This window comes from Amblyomma maculatum, unplaced genomic scaffold (genome assembly GCF_055883805.1).
Source record: "Amblyomma maculatum isolate TAMU_Amacu unplaced genomic scaffold, ASM5588380v1 scaffold_22, whole genome shotgun sequence".
Lineage (NCBI taxonomy): Eukaryota > Metazoa > Arthropoda > Arachnida > Ixodida > Ixodidae > Amblyomma > Amblyomma maculatum.
In genome coordinates this window covers 238,886-257,966 of record NW_028146747.1, presented here as the reverse complement: position 1 = coordinate 257,966, position 19,081 = coordinate 238,886, and the positions used below count along the sequence as shown (strand labels likewise).

The following is a 19,081-nucleotide window of genomic DNA, read 5'->3' as shown; positions in this document are numbered from 1 at the left end:
AGAAGCAGCAGCAGCTAGCAGCAGCAGCACTAGCAGCTGCTAGCAGCAACAGCAGCTAACAGCAGCAGCAGCAGCAGCTAGCAGCTTCAGCAGCTGGCAGCAGCTAGCAGCCGCAGCAGCTAACAACCGCAGCAGCTTGCAGAAGCAAGCAGCAGCTGACAGCAGCAGCAGTTGCAGCAGCTAGCAGAAGCAGCAGCAGACAGCAGCAGCAGCTGGCAGCAGCAGCTAGCAGAAGCAGCAGCTAGCAGCAGCAGCAGCAGCTAGCAGAAGCAGCAGCTAGCAGCAGCAGCAGCTAGCAGCTAGCAGCAGCAGCAGCAGCTAGCAGCTAGCAGCAGCAGCAGGAGATAGTAGAAGCAGCAGCTAGCAGCAGCAGCTAGCAGCAGCAGCTAGCAGCAGCAGCAGCAGCTAGCAGCAGCAAGCAGCAGCAGGAGCAGCAGCACCTGGCAGCAGCTAGTAGCTACGAGCAGCAGCAGCTAGCAGCCGCAGCAGCAGCAGCAGCAGCAGCAGCAGCTGGCAGCATCTATCAGAAAGTAGCAGCAGCTAGCAGAAGCATCAGCAGCACCTAGCAGCAGCAGCAGCTAGCAGACAGGAGCAGCAGCAGCTAGCAGCAGCAGCAGCAGGAGCAGCAGCAGCTGGCAGCAGCTAGCAGCTAGCAGCAGCAGGAGCAGCAGCAGCTAGCAGCACTGGCAGCAGCTAGCAGCAGCTGGCAGCAGCTAGCAGCTAGGAGCAGCAGCAGCAGCAACAGCTAGCAGAAGCAGCAGCAGCAGCAGCAGCAGCAGGGGCAAGCAGCAGCAGCTTGCAGTAGCTAGCAGCAGCAGCAGCTAGCAGAAGCAAGCAGCAGCAGCAGTAGCAGCTAGCAGCAGCTGGCAGCAGCAGGAGCAGCAGCAGCTGCAGCAGCAAGCAACTAGGAGCAGCAGCTGGCAGCAGCTAGCAGCTAGGAGCAGCTAGCAGGAGCAAGCAGCAGTAGCAGCAGCAGCAGCTAGAGCAGAAGCAGCTAGCAGCAGCAGCAGGTGGCAGCAGCTAGCAGCTGCTAGCAGCAGCACAAGCTAACAGCAGCAGCAGCTAGCAGCAACAGCAGCGTGCAGCAGCTAGCAGCAGCAGCAGCAGCTAGCAGCTAGGAGCAGAAGCAGCTAGCGGCAGCAGCAGCTGGCAGCAGCTAGCAGCAGCAGCAGCTAGCAGAAGCAAGCAGCAGCAGCAGCTAGCGGCAGCAGCAGCTGGCAGCAGCTAGCAGCAGCAGCTAGCAGAAGCAAGCAGCAGCAGCAGTAGCAGCTAGCAGTAGCTGGCAGCAGCAGCAGTAGCAGCAGCTACCAGAAGCAGCACCTAGCAGCAGCATATAGCAGAAGCAGCAGCAGCAGACAGCAGAAGCAGCAGCAGCTAGCAGAAGCAGCACTAGCAGCAGCTAGCAGAAGCATCAGCAGCAGCAGCTAGCAGACGCATCAGCAGCACCTAGCAGGAGCAGCAGCAGCTAGCGGCAGCAGCAGCAGCTAGCAGCAGCAGAAGCAGGAGCAGCAGCAGCTAGCAGATAGCAGCAGCAACAGCAGCTAGCAGGAGCAAGCAGCTATCAGCAGCTGGCAGCATCTAGCAGAAGTAGCAGCAGCTAGCAGAAGCATCAGCAGCACCTAGCAGCAGCAGCAGCAGCAGCAGCAGCTAGCAGCTAGGAGCAGTAGCAGCAGCTAGCAGAAGCATCAGCAGCACCTAGCAAAAGCAGCAGCAGCAGCTAGGAGATAGGAGCAGCAGCAGCTAGCACCAGCAGCAGGAGCACCAGCAGCTAGCAGCTAGCAGCAGCAGCTAGCTGCACTGGCAGCAGCTAGCAGCAGCTGGCAGCAGCTAGCAGCTAGGAGCAGCAGCAACAGTAGCAGCAGCTAGCAGAAGCATCAGCAGCACCTAGCAGCAGCAGCAGCTACCAGCAGCTGGAAGCAGCTAGCAGCTAGCAGTAGCAGCAGCTAGCAGAAGCAGCAGCTAGAAGAAACAGCAGCTAGCAGCAGCTGGCAGCATCTAGCAGAAGTAGCAGCAGCTAGCAGCAGCACCTAGCAGCAGCAGCAGCTAGCAGCTAGGAACAGCAGCAGCAGCAGCTACCAGCAGCAGCAGGAGCAGCAGCAGCTAGAGGCAGCTGGCAGCAGCTAGCAGAAGCATCAGCAGCAACTAGCAGCAGCAGCAGCTAGCAGCAGCAGGAGGAGCAAGCAGAAGCAGCTAGCAGCAGAAGCAGCAGCAGCTAACAGCAGCAGCAGCACTAGCAGCTGCTAGCAGCAACAGCAGCCAACAGCAGCAGCAGATAGCAGCATCAGAGCTGGCAGCTGCTAGCAGCCGCAGCAGCTAGCAGCCGCAGCAGCTTGCAGAAGCAAGCAGCAGCTGACAGCAGCAGCAGTAGCAGCAGCTAGCAGAAGCAGCAGCAGACAGCAGCAGCAGCTGACAGCAGCAGCAGTAGCAGCAGCTAGCAGAAGCAGCAGATAGCAGCAGCAGCAGCAGCAGCAGCAGCAGATAGCAGAAGCAGCTAGCAGAAGCAGCAGCTAGCAGCAGCAGCTGGCAGCAGCAAGCAGCAGCAGCAGCAGCACCTAGCAGCAGCAGGCCGCAGCTAGCAGTAGCAGCAGCTGGCAGCAGTTAGCAGCAGCAGCAGCTGGCAGCAGTTAAAAGCAGCAGCAGCAACAGCAGCAGCTAGCAGCAGCAACAGCAGCAGCTAGCAGCAGCTGGCAGCAGTTAGCAGCAGCAGCAGCTAACAGCAGCAGCTGGCAGCAGTTAAAAGCAGCAGCAGCTAACAGCAGCAGCTAGCAGCTAGCAGCTAGCAGCAGTAGCAGCAGCTAGCAGAAGCATCAGCAGCACCTAGCAGCAGCAGCAGCTAGCAGCAGCTGGAAGCAGCTAGCAGCTAGCAGCAGCAGCAGCAGCTAGCAGAAGCAGCAGCTAGAAGAAACAGCAGCTAGCAGCAGCTGGCAGCATCTAGCAGAAGTAGCAGCAGCTAGCAGCAGCACCTAGCAGCAGCAGCAGCTAGCAGCTAGGAGCAGCAGCAGCAGCAGCTAGCACCAGCAGCAGGAGCAGCAGCAGCTAGTGGCAGCTGGCAGCAGCTAGCGGAAGCATCAGCAGCAACTAGCAGCAGCAGCAGCTAGCAGCAGCAGCAGCAGCTAGCAGCAGCTAGCAGCAGCAGGAGGAGCAAGCAGAAGCAGCTAGCAGCAGAAGCAGCAGCAGCTAACAGCAGCAGCAGCACTAGCAGCTGCTAGCAGCAACAGCAGCTAACAGCAGCAGCAGCAGCAGCTAGCAGCTTCAGCAGCTGGCAGCAGCTAGCAGCCGCAGCAGCTAGCAGCCGCAGCAGCTTGCAGAAGCAAGCAGCAGCTGACAGCAGCAGCAGTTGCAGCAGCTAGCAGCAGCAGCAGCAGCTAGCAGCAGCAGTAGCAGCTAGCAGAAGCTAGCAGCAGCAGGAGGAGCAAGCAGAAGCAGCTAGCAGCAGAAGCAGCAGCAGCTAACAGCAGCAGCAGCACTAGCAGCTGCTAGCAGCAACAGCAGCTAACAGCAGCAGCAGCAGCAGCTAGCTGCATCAGCAGCTGGCAGCTGCTAGCAGCCGCAGCAGCTTGCAAAAGCAAGCAGCAGCAGTAGCAGCAGCTAGCAGAAGCAGCAGCAGACAGCAGCAGCAGCTGGCAGCAGCAGCAGTAGCAGCAGGCTAGCAGAAGCAGCAGATAGCAGCAGCAGCAGCTAGCAGCAGCAGCTGGCAGCAGCAGCAGCAGCTAGCAGAAGCATCAGCAGCACCTAGCAGCAGCAGCAGCTAGCAGCAGCAGGCCGCAGCTAGCAGTAGCAGCAGCTAGCGGAAGGAAGCAGCTAGCAGCAGCAGCAACAGCAGCAGCTAGCAGCAGCTGGCAGCAGTTAGCAGCAGCAGCAGCTAACAGCAGCAGCTAGCAGCAGCTGGCAGCAGTTAAAAGCAGCAGCAGCTAACAGCAGCAGCTAGCAGCAGCTGGCAACAGCAGCAGCAGCAGCAGCTAGGAGCAGCTGGCCGCAGCTAGCAGGAGCAGCATCTAGCAGTGGCAGCAGCTAGCAGCAGCAGCTAGCAGCTAGCAGCAGTAGCAGCAGCAGCAGCTAGCAGCAGCTGGAAGCAGCTAGCAGCTAGCAGAAGCAGAAGCTAGAAGAAACAGCAACTAGCAGCAGCTGGCAGCATCTAGCAGAAGTAGCAGCAGCTAGCAGCAGCACCTAGCAGCAGCAGAACTAGCAGCTAGGAGCAGCAGCAGCAGCAGCAGCTAGCACCAGCAGCAGGAGCAGCAGCAGCTAGTGGCAGCTGGCAGCAGCTAGCGGAAGCATCAGCAGCAACTAGCAGCAGCAGCAGCTAACAGCAGCAGCAGCAGCTAGCAGCAGCTAGCAGCAGCAGGAGGAGCAAGCAGGAGCAGCTAGCAGCAGAAGCAGCAGCAGCTAACAGCAGCAGCAGCACTAGCAGCTGCTAGCAGCAACAGCAGCTAACAGCAGGAGCAGCAGCAGCTAGCAGCTTCAGCAGCTAGCAGAAGCAGCAGCTAGCAGCAGCAGCAGCAGCTAGCAGCTAGCAGCAGCAGCAGGAGATAGTAGAAGCAGCAGCTAGCAGCAGCAGCTAGCAGCAGCAAGCAGCAGCAGGAGCAGCAGCACCTGGCAGCAGCTAGTAGCTACGAGCAGCAGCAGCTAGCAGCCGCAGCAGCAGCAGCAGCAGCAGCAGCAGCTAGCAGCAGCTGGCAGCATCTAGCAGAAAGTAGCAGCAGCTAGCAGAAGCATCAGCAGCACCTAGCAGCAGCAGCAGCTAGCAGATAGGAGCAGCAGCAGCTAGCAGCAGCAGCAGCTGGCAGCAGCTAGCAGCTAGCAGCAGCAGCAGCAGGAGCAGCAGCAGCTAGGAGCACTGGCAGCATCTAGCAGCAGCTGGCAGCAGCTAGCAGCTAGCAGCAGCAGCAGCAGCAGCAGGGGCAAGCAGCAGCAGCTGGCAGTAGCTAGCAGCAGCAGCAGCAGCAGCAGCAGATAGCAGAAGCAGCAGCTAGCAGCAGCAGCTGGCAGCAGCAGCAGCAGCTAGCAGAAGCATCAGCAGCACCTAGCAGCAGCAGCAGCTAGCAGCAGCAGGCCGCAGCTAGCAGTAGCAGCAGCTAGCGGAAGGAAGCAGCTAGCAGCAGCAGCAACAGCAGCAGCTAGCAGCAGCTGGCAGCAGTTAGCAGCAGCAGCAGCTAACAGCAGCAGCTAGCAGCAGCTGGCAGCAGTTAAAAGCAGCAGCAGCTAACAGCAGCAGCTAGCAGCAGCTGGCAACAGCAGCAGCAGCAGCTAGGAGCAGCTGGCCGCAGCTAGCAGGAGCAGCATCTAGCAGTGGCAGCAGCTAGCAGCAGCAGCTAGCAGCTAGCAGCAGTAGCAGCAGCAGCAGCTAGCAGCAGCTGGAAGCAGCTAGCAGCTAGCAGAAGCAGAAGCTAGAAGAAACAGCAACTAGCAGCAGCTGGCAGCATCTAGCAGAAGTAGCAGCAGCTAGCAGCAGCACCTAGCAGCAGCAGAACTAGCAGCTAGGAGCAGCAGCAGCAGCAGCAGCTAGCACCAGCAGCAGGAGCAGCAGCAGCTAGTGGCAGCTGGCAGCAGCTAGCGGAAGCATCAGCAGCAACTAGCAGCAGCAGCAGCTAACAGCAGCAGCAGCAGCTAGCAGCAGCTAGCAGCAGCAGGAGGAGCAAGCAGGAGCAGCTAGCAGCAGAAGCAGCAGCAGCTAACAGCAGCAGCAGCACTAGCAGCTGCTAGCAGCAACAGCAGCTAACAGCAGGAGCAGCAGCAGCTAGCAGCTTCAGCAGCTAGCAGAAGCAGCAGCTAGCAGCAGCAGCAGCAGCTAGCAGCTAGCAGCAGCAGCAGGAGATAGTAGAAGCAGCAGCTAGCAGCAGCAGCTAGCAGCAGCAAGCAGCAGCAGGAGCAGCAGCACCTGGCAGCAGCTAGTAGCTACGAGCAGCAGCAGCTAGCAGCCGCAGCAGCAGCAGCAGCAGCAGCAGCAGCAGCAGCAGCTAGCAGCAGCTGGCAGCATCTAGCAGAAAGTAGCAGCAGCTAGCAGAAGCATCAGCAGCACCTAGCAGCAGCAGCAGCTAGCAGATAGGAGCAGCAGCAGCTAGCAGCAGCAGCAGCTGGCAGCAGCTAGCAGCTAGCAGCAGCAGCAGCAGGAGCAGCAGCAGCTAGGAGCACTGGCAGCAGCTAGCAGCAGCTGGCAGCAGCTAGCAGCTAGCAGCAGCAGCAGCAGCAGCAGGGGCAAGCAGCAGCAGCTGGCAGTAGCTAGCAGCAGCAGCAGTAGCAGCTAGCAGCAGCTGACAGCAGCAGGAGCAGCAGCAGCTGCAGCAGCAAGCAACTAGGAGCAGCAGCAGTAGCAGCAGCTAGCAGCTAGGAGCAGCTAGCAGGAGCAAGCAGCAGTAGCAGCAGCAGCAGCTAGAGCAGAAGCAGCTAGCAGCAGCAACAGCAGGTGGCAGCAGCTAGCAGCTGCTAGCAGCAGCACAAGCTAACAGCAGCAGCAGCTAGCAGCAGTAGCCAACTGCAGCAGCAGCAGCTAGCAGCAACAGCAGCTGGCAGCAGCTAGCAGCAGCAGGAGCAGCTGGCAGCAGAAGCAGCAGCAGCAGCAGCTAGCAGAAGCAGCAGCTAGCAGCAGCAGCTAGCAGCTAGCAGCAGCAGCAGGAGATAGTAGAAGCAGCAGCAGCTAGAAGAAGCAGCAGCTAGCAGCAGCAAACAGCAGCAGCAGCTAGCAGCAGGAGAAGCAGCAGCTAGCAGCAGTAGTAGCAGCAGTAGCAGCAGCTAGCAGAAGCAGCAGCTAGCTGCAGCTAGTAGCAGCAGCAGCAGCAACAGCAGCAGGAGCTGCCAGCAGCAGCAGCTAGCAGCAGCAGCAGCTAAAAGCCGCAGCAGCAGCTAACAGCAGCAGCAGCAGCTAGCAGCAGCAGCTGGCAGCAAGAAGCAGCAGCAGCAGCAGATAGGAGAAGCAGCAGCTAGCAGCTAGGAGCAGCAGCAGCTAGCGGCAGCAGCAGCAGCTACCAGAAGCAGCAGCAGCAGGAGGAGGAGCGAGCAGAAGCAGCTAGCAGCAGCAGCTGGCAGCAGCAGCAGCAGCAGCAGCTGGCAGCAGCTAGCAGCTGCTAGCAGCAGCAGCAGCAGCAGCTGGCAGCAGCTAGCAGAAGCAAGCAGTAGCAGCTAGCAGCAGCTAGCAGCAGCTGGCAGCAGCAGCAGTAGCAGCAGCTAGCAGAAGCAGCAGCTAGCAGCAGCAGCAGATAGCAGCAGCAGCAGCAGATAGCAGAAGCAGCAGCTAGCAGCAGCAGCTGGCAGCAGGAAGCAGCAGCAGCAGCAGCAGCTAGCAGAAGCATCAGCAGCACCTAGCAGCAGCAGCAGCAGGCCGCAGCTAGCAGCAGCACCAGCTAGCGGAAGGAAGCAGCTAGCAGCAGCAGCAGCTGCTAGCAGAAGCAGCAGCAGCAACAGCAGCAGCTAGCAGCAGCTGGCAGCAGTTAACAGCAGCAGCTAGCAGCAGCTGGCAGCAGTTAAAAGCAGCATCAGCTAACAGCAGCAGCTAGCAGCAGCTGGCAACAGCAGCAGCAGCAGCTAGGAGCAGCTGGCCGCAGCTAGCAGGAGCAGCATCTAGCAGTGGCAGCAGCTAGCAGCAGCAGCTAGCAGCTAGCAGCAGTAGCAGCAGCTAGCAGAAGCATCAGCAGCACCTAGCAGCAGCAGCAGCTGGAAGCAGCTAGCAGCTAGCAGCAGCAGCAGCTAGAAGAAACAGCAGCTAGCAGCAGCAAGCAGCAGCAGCAGCTAGCAGAAGCATCAGCAGCACCTAGCAGTAGCAGCAGCTAGGAGCTAGGAGCAGCAGCAGCTAGTGGCAGCAGCAGCAGCAGCAGGAGCAGCAGCAGCTAGCAGAAGCTAGCAGCAGCTGGCAGCAGCTAGCCGCTGCAGCAGCAGCAGCAGCTAGCAGGAGTAAGCAGCAGTATCAGCAGCAGCAGCTAGCAGCAGCTGGCAGCATCTAGCAGAAGTAGCAGCAGCTAGCAGAAGCATCAGCAGCACCTAGCAGCAGCATCAGCAGCAACTAGCAGCAGCAGCAGCAGCAGCTAACAGCAGCAGCAGCAGCTAGCAGCAGCAGGAGGAGCAAGCAGAAGCAGCAGCAGCAGCTAGCAGCATCAGCAGCTGGCAGCAGCTAGCAGCCGCAGCAGCTAGCAGCCGCAGCAGCTAGCAGAAGCAAGCAGCAGCTGACAGCAGCAGCAGTAGCAGCAGCTAGCAGAAGCAGCAGCAGACAGCAGAAGCAGCAGCTAGCAGCAGAAGCAGCCCAAGCAGCACACCAGCATTGGTCCAACAATGGTTCATCACTGGAAAAGAATGGCATCAATATTGGACTGATATTGGCATTTGGGCATTTTACTACATTCTCCATTCTTGGCCCATCTTTCGTTCCAAGATTGGTCCAGTGTTCAACCAAGCTGGAGCCACCAATGTAGGCACAATATTAGACTTTCCATTCATGCACCATGATTCTTGCCAATACTGTCCAGCATTATACCATCATTGTATTACCAATATTTGTTTAATACCAGCTATTCCATTGATGGCCCATTGTCAATGCCAATATCATACCAATAGTTAGCCATTGCAGGTGCACTAGCTACTCCGTTCATGCCGCATATTGTCGATACCAATATTAATCCAATGGTTCATGGGTACACCGGCTACTCCATTCATGTGCCATTGATGATGTCAAGATTACACATTTTGTGGCACTGCCTGTGCAGGCCATAAAATGCAGCCTTTTTCATTCTAGCCATATTCGTGACAGCACATCGAACTTGCTGGGACAATAATGGCTTTTCAAATAGGAGTGGCCATATAAATTCAAATTGTTGCTCATGAGCAACCAGTAGATATTCACAAGACAAGGGCATGGTTCACAAAAAGATATTTATTGCAGTTGTTACTATCCCAGGCAGCACAAAGCATTGGGCCAATGTTGTAAGTAGGACGGCAAGTAGTGGCCCTACATTGGGCCAGCCTAACCAGCATGCTCCCAACATAGGACATGCCAGTCAACACAATGTCCAACAATGGTCCAGTCTAGCCAGTGCTCCCCCAGTGTTGGCGCTGCCAGTAGCCAACACTGGCTAGCTTGGGCCAAGATGTACAGTGAGTTCCCGATATTGGCACTGCCGTACATGCAGATGTCTATGTTGGACCGAAATTGCCGTTGTTCCTCCAATAATGGTCGCACCGGGCTTTAAAACTGGCTATAATGGGCCAAGCTGTCCTGCCTTCCTCCGTCATTGGGTTTTCCGTTTTTTAAAACTGGCTACAATGGACCAAGTTGTCCTGTGTTCTTTCGGCATTGGATGTTCCGGTTTTTAAACATGGCTACAATGGACAATGTTATCCTCTGTTCTTCCAGTATTGGATGTCCAGTTTTTTAAAGATGGCTACAATGGACCAAGTTGTCCTGTGTTCCGCTGTTGTGGGCCGTTCCTTTTTTAAAACTGGCTACAATGGACCATGTTGTCCAGTGTTCTTCCGGCGTTGCCCGTTCAGTTTTTAAAACTGGCTACAATGGACCAAGGTGTCCTGTGTTCTTCCGACGTTGACCGTTCCGTTGTTTTAAACTGGCTGTAATGGACCATTGCAATTTCTCTTCTGTTTTTCCAGTATTAGCTATCCCTGTATGAAAACTGCCCACGATGGACCACTTTGTCCCCTAATCTCGCAATTGTCATTGCCATCCTAAAAACGCAGCTTTAATGGGCTGCCGAAGTGAATATTTTCCGTTGACCATTCAATCAAAACAAATTCTCCATTTTTATGGTTGAATACACGTGCGCTGGACGCCAAACCGCGGCATTTAATTCCGACAACATTTCTGCCGATCGTTCGGACCTCACCAAGTACCACATACGGGACGACAATTACTATAACGCATTCAAGCACGTACCGCTGCAACTGTCTGGATTCGTCTTTTCGGTGCGCTCATATGCGGCGTACCGTAAACACATGTGTTTATGGTTTTAGCCTATTGACATGCATGCAGGTTTCGTCGCAGGCGCATACGTTTGTCGCACAATTATATCTAATGATAGCACGACCGTGCGACCACATATGTATACCCCAGACCGGCTAGCACTCACGACCAAATATGCCTGTATTGGACGTCGATTACATCCCTGCATCTATACGTAACCTATAGTACAAATCCAGTTGTCAGTGAGAACGCGCATAAAAACGAAATCGTGTCGCCATAGCTGTTCATGTGAAATTAAATTAGTGATTAGAAGGTAGCTTTTTCATTGCCGAGAAGGAAAACGTTGCCTCAAGTTGAAGGAACAAATGACCATTTTCTCAGCGATGTTTTTGTTCTAGTGCTTTTGTATTATCCATAAGGAACTACGCGCAGCATCGTCTGTTTACCTGTAGAAAGGAGCGAATACGATGTGTGTACTTTCTAGATGTAATCACTATAAAATGAAAAGCCGGAAGACTCGCGAGGTTACCATTTTAGTTTTCGGCATTCACACGGTGGTAAAAAAAATGACAGTTTTTCGTGCAGACTGCGAGCATGAAGGCTCCGGTACATTTATATGGCGCACAACATATATATCGCCAATAAACAAAAAAAATAGTTTTTTCCGCCTATTAGTTTAGAGTTTGACCATTCCAACCGCGCTAGGCGGTGGCAAAGGAATAAAAAATACTGTACAGGAATGAAAATAATGTGCGCTGTCGAGTCATTCGAAAAAACGAATGCAGCCTAGAAACACTGTTTTAATGAGGCAGTTTTCCATGCCCTTTCTAATTCTTTCATTCTACTAAAATGATTTGGAATACGTTGCTTGCTCATTGAACGTTATCGTCTTTTTGTGCAATCCGCGTTAAGGTGAAGGTGATTGCGAAAAACGTCTGTGTATTGCCTGATGCCACAGCGCATCAGGACCTCGACGCGCACAAAATTGATTCTCAATCATTCATTGCTGTGTCTGTCACCGTCGATTTGCGAAGTCGAGACAAAACATGAGCGAAGAAATATTGTTACAGCTGGAGAATGATGAGGACGAAGTGGCGCGCTCGTTTGTGGAAGATTAAGAAAAAGAAGTGCGTCGAATGGGCGGCCCTCGTAGCCTGGCTCCTTGGCTGTTCCTCAATGTATATATCTTTAATCCTCTTTTGTAAATATATTTGTCCCTGTTACAAGATTATATGCCAAAATTTAAAAACCTTGAACAATTAACAAATTCCGTAGAATGTTCAGAACAGCGCGGTGCGCTATAATTGGACAAAGGCTTTATCGATGTGGCCATAATTACTTGCGCAACAGAATTATGCAAGGTGTTTTAATGGTTTTGAAAGCTGAGGTAGCGTAGAATAGGTGGAAAAAGTTTAAACAATGTGAAAACTGTTTTTGTTTTCCTAAAAATTTTCAATGTTCGCTGTTTTCTGTAAATTAGCGCGATCGTATCTCTGTATCCAAATGTCATAAAAATATGAGCTTTAGCTGTTTGCGGATAATTATGCTGAGAACATATTGTGGAATTATTGCTGCTCTACCATGAACCTTTTCTGAAATAAAGGCCTGCAAATTAGGAAAAGTTTCGTTTCCTGGGCCGATGTTGAGAATTTTTATAAAAACATCTACTCATACCCGAAAAGCGAACATTAACTGAATACAAATAAAAACATGTATATATTTAGTAGGATAATTTTCAGCTAGCTAACTTGAGCATAATTTGTATAATCTATAACCAAAGTTGGCCAGAATAGAAGAGAAGCTCGGAACTCCGCCTCTTTGACATTATTAATCAGTCATCACGCAACAGTATATAATATTTTGAAGTAAATATAAAAGGTCGAACGACCATCCTTTGTTCGATCATAGGTGGCGAAAGGGAGGGGACGCGCGCATTTGTCGATGCACCAGCTGTATGGATTTACGCAAGAATGTGGATGGTAGATGGGGAGGCTTTCTATTTTTTTAGAAAATGTTTGTCCGTGGTTGGCTTGAAGAAACAATGCGTTTGCGAACACACAAAACAAAACTATTTATTAGAACTCGACTCGAGCGGTGCGCGCTGGCGGCCGCTCATCGGCACGGTCCGAAGTCACGGCTGGCCGGTGCAAGCAGAAGAGGGCTGGGCAAAGGAGGAATGGAATGTTGAGAGGGTCGTTGGTCCTTCGTTCCCACGCGCAGCCCTTGCGAACACAACACCGCGGCGGGAATCACGCGCTGGTTGAGCGGGGCGTTGTTCCCCCTCGCCTACGCGCCTACGTGCAAGACACAACAGACAGCATCCCAAGCTGCGCTGCTGTGCGGCCTCCTCCCGAAGCGTTCATTTCAGAGCTTGTTGGAGACGCTACAAGACTTGTGACAGCTTCTTAAACCTTTCTTAATTTCTTCCCTCATTAATTTTCTTTTTCATTGTGCTGTGCATAATTTTCTCTTGCGCGTATACATGTCCATGTGCTCCGGTTTGTGCTTGCTACATATCAGTGAATAGCTGAGCTGTGAAATGTCGCCGGAGTACGGATTACAGCAACGGCGGGAAACCATCGGCATTATCAGACTCAGTGAACGCCGTCATCTTAGACCGTGAGTATATATCTTTGCAGCATGCCATTGCTTCATAATTGGTTCTATATAATCTCCTACCAGTCCCAAATGTTCTCTTTCCTTATTCTCCTCGAAACAACTGCGCGAAGCATGACTTCAAGAACTAAGCGAATTTTCGTCCGGGTTACATGCAAGCAAGTGCGTGGACTTATTTGCTGGCTGCGATATGAATAGCATTTGCGCCGAAAATAGAGGAGCCGTGCGTAGCAGGTGTGTATGCCACCAACACGTGACAGAACACTGCAGGCAGCCATTTGCGCAGTTTTTTGACTGTGTAGCGCGCCGCAATCAATTAGTAACCAGATACTATGCGCTCGGCTTTGTACATATATTTTGGACAGCCTCTCTTCTGCGCGCAGGAAGCCATGTTCACACAGTTTTTGAATTTTGTCAAGAGTTAAGGGCAGTTTTTTGTTTTCAGATGTACAGACGAAGTTTTGAAAACTGTTCGTGCCGTCTGTGCAAGCGAATTTTACAGTGGGGCAGACATGTGCGTGATGCCGCTTGATGATTAGGCTATAATTAAGTCATAATGAACCTCCACTTTTATAACGGTTAATATCATATTGAGGAATTGAAAGCCGTGAACAGCGCAAGTGAGCCCCTTTTCAAAATTTTCTTAATCGACGCCCCCCTTCTGAGCCCGCGCCTTCAGGTGAGGGCGTTATCAGAAAGCGGCGACAATAGGAGAGCGATTTCGCAGACGCGCTTCGAAGGCGGGGGAAAATAACAATACAAGCAAAAAGGCACATCAGCCGTGTGTGCACTGCGTCCCTGTCACTGCAAAGTAAACAACGTGCACGCGGGACACATTGTACAAAACACTGACGGCCGGTATGAGGCAACCATATCGTCCGAAATATTGCTCGCGAAGCGCTCGATCACGGCGCGCACTTTCAGGCGAAATGGGACAGGCCGTCAGGTCCGCCTGTTCGGCAATTACAGCTCTTTGTACCTCACGTACCGTACCGTATGCATGAAGTGCACGCCATAGCCATCGTGCAAGAATGTTGAAACCGAAGCAGCGATCCACGTATTCTATTTCTATAGGAAATCATTTGGGAGTAGAAAAGAGCAACTTCCCAAGCAGCACACCAACAATGGACCAGCGCTGGCGTTACATTGGTAAAAAACGGCACGAAAGTCGGACCGTCATTGGCATTTAGGCCAAAAGAGACTTTTTCCAACCTTGGGCCGACGTTCATGCCACGATTGGACCGCTCTCCAGCCTACATTTGTCCGACATTATGCCATGATTGAACCACTGTACTGCCCATATATTCATGTTGGCCCGCCGTTCACCCATGATTGAACCACTGTACTGCCCATATATTCATGTTGGCCCGCCGTAAACCCATGATTAGACCAGTGTTATGCCGATGTGATAACATTGGCCCGACATTCATGCCATGATTAGACCAGTGTTATGCCGATGTGATAACATTGGCCCGACATTCATGCCATGATTGAACCTGCATTCAGCCAGTCTACCAAAAGTGGACATGCCACAATTAGACAATTGTTTAGCCTATCTGTTAAAGCTGGCCCAGAATTCAGGCCATGCATTTTCAGTGCATTCCAGCTAATATTTGCATTATACAAGCCACATGCTTTACTACTGCCAAACTGCACCCTTTATATACACATGCATAAAATGAGGCGCAACAAAAATCAAAGTGTTATCATTTATTTAAAAATAACATATTGTTAGGGTTTATTTAAAGAGCGATTCTGCACCTTAGCCTGATGTGCTAAGTAACAGATGGTGAGCTTCTTCTTCTTCTTTCTCTATCCCGGAGAGCCTCTTTTTGCACTTCCTTCTCCTCTTCTGTGCACATCCCTGACATTTCCCCCTTGGCAGACGAAGCCCCTGGGCTGTCAGAGTCCCGAGCGAGAGTGGCAGCGCTTCATTCTTGCGACATGAACTACCTGTGTACATTCTTGCGACATGAACTACCTGTGAACTACATGAACTACTTACTTCCTCTTTGCATCATATCACGGACCTGTTCGTCAATTATCTTACGTTCTGAAGGTGAAACACGGTTTGGTGTCTGTCTAATCGGGTGTGCAGATCCAGTGTCGATCATGTGATGGGTGCGGGAAGGCGGAATCGGTGGTGGCTGGTCTCGAGCAAAGTCGAACACGTCCGCATGTTTCATAAGAACCTCCATCAATATTCGCTGGTCGTTGGTGGGTAGCGATTCATTTATCATAGACTTAAACTGGGAATCAGCATGATCGGGACGTCTAGTTGAACGAGCAACGCCTTCATTGAACGCGGCGATGTGCATAGAAAGGCGTTCTTCAAAGTCGGCGAGTTTGAAACCACGCGGCAATACGGCGGGTTCATTGGTATGGTTGACAGTCCAAAGCGTGGTACGGCCCTCGTTCACTCGAACAACGCTGCGGGGCACCAACACACTCTTTTTGGCACCGGAAAGGGAAGTGGGTTCCACCAGAGCGTCGAAGGCATTGGGAACCGTACCCGAAGACACAACTGGGAAGAAGATGGCGGACATCGCCGGAACTACGGTATCTTCGAAGACAGAAAACACTTGGACCGCCCGCGGCGATTCTTCTATGAGGGCCGATCGAAGGCTGGGGCTTATTGATATCTCGCCACTGTTGAAGTCGAGAGTTGCGCCACACTGCAGTAAAAAGTCAACTCCTAGAATAACGTCGTGCGTAAAGCGAGGGAGCACCGTAAATTCAGTTCTAAACTCGTGTCCAGCCATCGCTACATTTACATAACAAATACCAAGCGGAACCAACGATTCTCCCCCTACACCTCGAAATATGACAGTTCTATCCCAGCCAAACATAATTTTGCGGCCGAGACGGTTCTTAAAATCTAAGCTCATCACGGAAACTGTAGCACCAGTATCCACTAAGGCCATAACACAAACACCATCCACTGACACTTCCAAGCGGTTCTTCAGCATAACGACCGGTAGAGGAATTGGCAATATCGATGACCTGGCGACCGCACCTCCATCGGCCGCACACGCTAGTTTCCCGGTGGCGGAGAAGAACGGCGGGGAGAAGGCGATTGTCGGGAGCGGCGGGCAGGAGGAGTCAGGCTGCGATCAGAAACTGGCGAGTCGTTGCGTGGTGGTACGTAGCGGTAGGAGCCCGAAGGAGGGGGATAGGTCGGGTCATGGACTTCTGGGCTCACAGTAGAACGGCGATTTGTCCATTGGCACTGGTAGCGTGGTGGCGGGTACCGGCGGCGGCAGAATCTGGATATGTGGCCAAGCATACCACAGCGGTAACAGACGGGTGGTTCACGAGCACGGTCCAAATAATAGCCCTCGGTAACAGGATCGCAGCGATCAGCAAAGTCCAGCCGCTGGGGTTGTTGCGGAGGAGGTGGCGCCCTGTAGTGGGAACGAGCTAGGGGAGCAGGGCCATATGAGTCGTTTTGGTGGTCACGGATGGGAGGAGGAGCGGTAGAACACCAAGAAGAGCGCTGGCACACCGGGTAGAGGCAACTCATGAGCAGCCTCAGGTGCCAGCAGGGCCCTGCAGGGCAGCACTGGAGGTGTGGGCCGGGTGAGGCAGTGAGGGTGCCGTACTGGACGTCGCCGAAGCACAGGGGTTCGGTGTGGTTGCCAGGCTGGCGGCAGAACTTGTATTTAGTGTTTCGGCAAAGCGCCGCTTTCTACCGCCACCACGGTCCACTGACCCTGGCAACCACTTCTTAATGAAGCCGTGCGCTTCAGCAACATCCACGCCTGTCTTTTGGCAGATGACATCTGCACAAGATAAATGGACATTTTAGGCCAACAGGAACACTTTGTTGGCTCACAGAAATCAAGCTTATTTCACTGAAAGAAGAACAGAAGAATAAAAGGTAGCGCAAAAGGACGACGAACCAGCCCAGCAACAAGTTTTATTGAAAAAAACAGAAGAGAACACACAAGTAAATGTTACACGGAATGGGCCTCATAATTCAAGGACTATAGGCAACCAAATGCAACTTTAGAAAAAGCTCTCGCAAGAAAGCTCTTCTAACCAACTGTATATAGCTACTATGACACTATGGTCCACCTTTCAAGGACTAGAGGGGGAACACAAATAGCTGGCCAGTGCAACATGACTGCAATGCTGCGAGAAAAGATGGACTTGACTGGTTTGAGGGCTTTTTCAAAATACATCTGCTGTTCATTCTTTAGATGCCCACTGAGGAAAACTGCAACCAGCCCCGCAAACAATTGCAGTAACAAAATATTCATCTGTTATAAAAAAGAAGTCGTAAGCTGGGTAAAGTGGTAACAGATTTTACAGATGGAAACAAAGTGCAGCAAAGCCTGTTACATGTGCTTTCGCTCATGTTTTAAAATTAAAAGCTACTGTAATTAATAAAAAATATACCTGTGACCACGCTGCACAATCTAAGGCCGATAAAGGAAAGTTTTCCTTTCCGGCCGTGCAGACTGTACAGGCGTTGTACGGACACCCCCATGATGGCCGTCATGGCGTTGGCCGCCACCTCCTTTAGCCCTTTTCCCCCCAGGCGGAGCAGCTGCTGTCACTGAAAAGAAAGAAAATCATAGTTGCGCAAATGCTATTAGACATAAAATAACAAGTACTGTTAGTTTATTTCTGAATAGAATAACTGAGATAACTGTGTGACCAATTGTCAGCAGCTCATACAATTGTGCCTGCTATTTAATGCATCATTCTTGTATGATGCAACAGCTCTCTACCACTGCAAACAAAGACATTTTTTTTTTCTAATTTGCTAGGAGCAGACAAATTTAGGTGCTGAGCAAAAGTGGTCGCTCTTATCATGTTATAACTTGAGGCTTTTAGCAGATATGTGTGCTGGATGTATTTGGGCTGCAGTCCCTAAGGAATTCGGGCTAAGAGCATGCTGTAGAAGAGGGGTTTGCAAATTTTAACCATCTGGAATCCTTAACGTGCACTGACATCGCACAGCACACGTGCACCTTGCTTTTCACCTCCATGGAAAAGTGATTGCTGCAGCCAGGTTTGAACTCTTTTTGGGTTCAGCAGTTGAATGACTGAGCCGCTGCCACGGGGCCCATTATCCCGAAACTGAGCATGATCTAATATTATGTACCCCAAGCACATGAGTAAAGCTGCATGCCTAGCAACCACTTTTCTTTAAGCAGTCTTAACATTCCTGTTTTTGGCAGCAGATCAAGTAATGAAAGAAAGCATGATATGGGCAAGAGAGGAAAAAGTGGGGATAAAAAACAGCTCGAAAACAAGGACTTGACACCACAACATAAACAAAACACAGGGCTGTGAACTCATGGGCTGTGCATGAGCTCCCACATGAAGACAGCATACAGTTCCGTGACCTAAGAATTTCAATTTTGAAAGGGCACATATGTTGGATGTATAATCCTAGATCACAAAAGGCACTCCTCCCCTATAGTAGTGCTCATTGGAAGGTAGTAAAATGAGCAGTTGCCATGAATTGCCTCAATTACACGTTGGAAAAATCATGTTGTCATCAAATATCTCAGAGCGTTAAAATACAAGCATAGCGTTTGCACATGTCCGGCTATCCTCCAGATACTTAGCAGTTGCAGACAGCCTGCTAAAAAAGAAAAAGATCAGTAAAAAGCAAGATAAGCAAGATCAGAGGCTGACAACACAAGTCATTCCGTGCATTCGCAAAGTATCCCATAATTTAAGAAGGTTGCAAAAAGATACAATGTAAACATGCTCTTCTCTGCATCAAGTAAGCTCTAAAAAATTTGTCCAATGATGATGAAAGAGCAAAAGCCGCATTGTAGTATCAAGCACCAACTCTGGTTCACCCGGTGCACTACAAAGGTAGTTTACAGTGTTCCACTCACTTGTAATAGAGTTTACATTGGTCAAACAGGACACTGTTTTAATGAGAGAGCCAGGGAGCAATATGATTAAGTCAAAGACGGTAAAGGGAGTAATCTTGCCACTGAATGCAGAAACTGTAAGTGTAAGCTAATTTTTCGAAAAACCAAGTTTCTTGGGTGCGAGAAAGATCAGACTGAAAGAGATATTGTTGAGGTATATCATATCAGAAAAGCGGGAGATCAATGTGTCAGCCCCCCTCATTGTTTCTGTATGATAATGAAATGGCCTTTCAGGACAAACACGGTTGACTACCACATGGCAATAACAGCACCATACTTAAGCTTGTTTTTATTTTATATAAAATTTAGTTGGAAGTTCGTCCTGTTGTGTGTTTCTTCATGTCCTCATTTTTTTCGTGCTGTGAGCACTATACGTTGATGAATCAACATCAACGGGCCCAAACATCAGTGTTGTTGCACAGTTTGGTGGTATAGTGTCAAAAGCGGTTTGAGACCATATACAAGACCATGTAGTAGTATCAATTCCTGAAATGAAAATGTAATTGCCAAAAGCCCTGCAGCACGAGCAATTGTAATGCTTCCTGAAGCAAAACTGAAACTTTATGCATTAGACATGCAGGAGTGTCGCTGCAGATGTGACACCCACTGCGGACATGTTGCAGTGCTCAGTTGAAACTGCAAGCACTTTTGCATCAGATTTACATGGAAA

The 19,081-nt window shown here is 51.6% G+C and overlaps 1 protein-coding gene across 1 annotated transcript; it reads right to left on the bottom strand.

Moving 5' to 3' along the window:
• Positions 1-15,988: 15,988 nt before the first annotated feature.
• Positions 15,989-17,030, bottom strand: LOC146171461 (uncharacterized). Its single transcript, XM_084586516.1, has 2 exons — positions 16,913-17,030; positions 15,989-16,293 (listed from the first exon to the last, which is right to left on the bottom strand). Exons 1-2 carry the CDS (start codon positions 17,013-17,015, stop codon positions 16,043-16,045), a joined length of 354 nt encoding a protein of 117 aa, XP_084442642.1. The 5' UTR covers positions 17,016-17,030; the 3' UTR covers positions 15,989-16,042.
• Positions 17,031-19,081: the final 2,051 nt, after the last annotated feature.